We start from the raw sequence: 2,273 nt of genomic DNA on the forward strand, positions 1-2,273 counted from the left end.
AAAGGCAAAATCAAAAAAAAAAAAACAGAGCATGTGGAGATCCATTCTACTCCAAGTAGCCACCCCCACTTGGGATAGCCCTCCAAAACAAAAAAGAAATGAAATCTGTGCCCAGCCCGTGTGGGGCAATCCAACAGGGCCAGTAGCTGACCTGTGGCATTATTGCGATGTCCTTTGTAGCGCTTGACGTAATCTGCGCCATCGCTGTGGGAAGAGTTGAAGAGGTAGATATCCTCGTCGTTGTAACTCGCTAACAGGTCTGAGGAGCACAGAGAGAGAGAGAAAAATAAAAATAGGACAAAGTTCCTCCGTACTACTTCCGCCCACACAGCCCGATTTAACCCCCACCCTCCCACACCAGCAACACGGTCAGACCTTCCCAATCCTCTCACCAGAGCCGTCGTGGCTGTAGACCAGACATGTGATGTTGGCTTTCGATTCGCTGTTGATCTGCCAGAGAGGGACAGAGAGATAGATAAGGAGACAGTTACAGTGATACTGGGAACATACGCTCACACACAGACGGAGCATGCGGGAGCGAGGGCAAGGTGATGGGGCTCTCTTACTAAGTGATGAGGGCAGAACTTCTTCAGCACACCATTGTTCTCATTCTCATTTATCTTGCGCTGGTCATACACCCTGCAAGAGAAGGCCAGGGTACAAGCATTAGGTAAGAAAGTGTGGAGGGCACAAGGAGCCTGCAAATATACACAAATTGATTAAAAAGAGTACGTAAAATTTGCCACATGGGGAACAAAATCGTAGAAGATGTGAACTGGCCCACTTTGGCAGGAAGAATTATTAAAAATATAGCAGAATTATTTAAAATGGAGAGAGACTGCTGAGCTCAAGTACAGAAGGATATACACAGTTGTCAAGTACATTAATCGCAAAAATAACAGTAAGCGAATAAAAAGGGGGTTAGGAGTGTAAACAGAAAACTGTTTGTTGTGACTCAAACAAATACAAAAGAATATTTGCCTTCCAGTTTTGTGGAGCATTGGTGAGGCCATAGCTGAAGTATTGTGTACAGTTTTGGCATCATTTGCAAAGGGTGGCCTAGAATGAAGGGACAGTTTCAGAATAAAGGGGGTCTCACATTTAAGATAGAGAGGACGAGATTTTTCTTAATCAGACAGTGGTTAGCCTGTAGATCACTGAATATCTTTAAGGCTGAGGTGGACAAATGAGGATGCATGCTTTCCAGACAGAGGTCAACAAACACCTGATGGAGAAGGGAGGCGAAGGGAATGTAGAATCAAGGCTACATCATCCTACCCAATGTTGGAGTAGCTCAGAAGGGCCAAGTGGCCTACGCTTGTTTCTAAACTGATTAAAGGGTTACAGATCGCTGCTTTGAGGGGAGACAATACAAGATTGACACTCAACTCAAAAGATGGGCTGCTGCCTCTGACCCCTGAAGGAACAAGACGCTGGCCAGTTTGGCATTTTTTTTGGCTCCCAGGGGAGAAATGGAGTGTCTCACCTGACGAACTGATCCCTCCCTCCAACAGCAAACTGGTGGGTATTGGAGGGGTTCATGTAGATGGTGTACAGGCCGACCTTTTTGTCCTTCTCCTTGGTGACAACCAGCTTCCTGGAAGGGGGAACAAAAAGAGAAAGCACAAATATCGCAGCTCAACAATGGTTTGTGTCAGGTCAGAACATCCCAAAGCTCTCAGCCACCAACATCAGGGGGAAGGCACAGCAGCTGCAAAAACACTAGAATGGCTGCGACAACTGAGCACAGAAAGCTCCTGCAAACAAACAGCAGAATCACAAGATCCCTTTGTATTTTGCGATGTTGCTGAAGGCCAAGCATTGATCCCAGAGCACTGGCAACTCTTTTAGGGGCAGCATGGTGGCTCATTGGTTAGCAGGGATCTGGGTTTGATCCCACCCTCAGGTGACCCTGTGCCAACTCCGCACATTCTCCCCACGTCTGCACGGGTTTCCTCCGGGTGCCTCCCTGTGCAGGTTAGGGTGGTTTGGCCATGCTAAAAATTGTCCCATAGTGCCCAGGGATGTGCAGGTTAGGGTGGTTTGGCCGTGCTAAAAATTGTCCCATAGTGCCCAGGGATGTGCAGGTTAGGGTGGTTTGGCCATGGGAAATGCAGTGTGACAGGGATAAGGCTGGGGGGAGTTATTCTGATTTGGATGCTTTAGGACAGTCAGTGTGGACCCGATGGCCTGTTTCCACACTGTGTAGTGATTCTCAGATTTTAGGATGTTCCACCAGTTTCTGAAGGAAACAATCCCAGTCTGTAGGGGGC

At 47.6% G+C, this 2,273-nt stretch overlaps 1 protein-coding gene across 1 annotated transcript in view; it reads right to left on the reverse strand.

The window, feature by feature from the left end:
* The window catches only part of LOC109928841 (DDB1- and CUL4-associated factor 8-like), a 22,674-nt gene that overhangs the window by 4,951 nt on the left and 15,450 nt on the right, over window positions 1–2,273 (reverse strand). The window contains exons 9-12 of the mRNA XM_048620771.1: window positions 1,487–1,597; window positions 567–639; window positions 393–450; window positions 51–259 (exon numbers count right to left, since the gene is read on the reverse strand). Coding sequence (XP_048476728.1) covers window positions 51–259; window positions 393–450; window positions 567–639; window positions 1,487–1,597 — 451 coding nt within the window. The remainder of the gene's footprint in view (window positions 1–50; window positions 260–392; window positions 451–566; window positions 640–1,486; window positions 1,598–2,273) is intronic.

The sequence above is a fragment of the Rhincodon typus genome, chromosome 48 (genome assembly GCF_021869965.1).
Source record: "Rhincodon typus isolate 14 chromosome 48, sRhiTyp1.1, whole genome shotgun sequence".
NCBI classification, from domain to species: Eukaryota; Metazoa; Chordata; class Chondrichthyes; order Orectolobiformes; family Rhincodontidae; genus Rhincodon; species Rhincodon typus.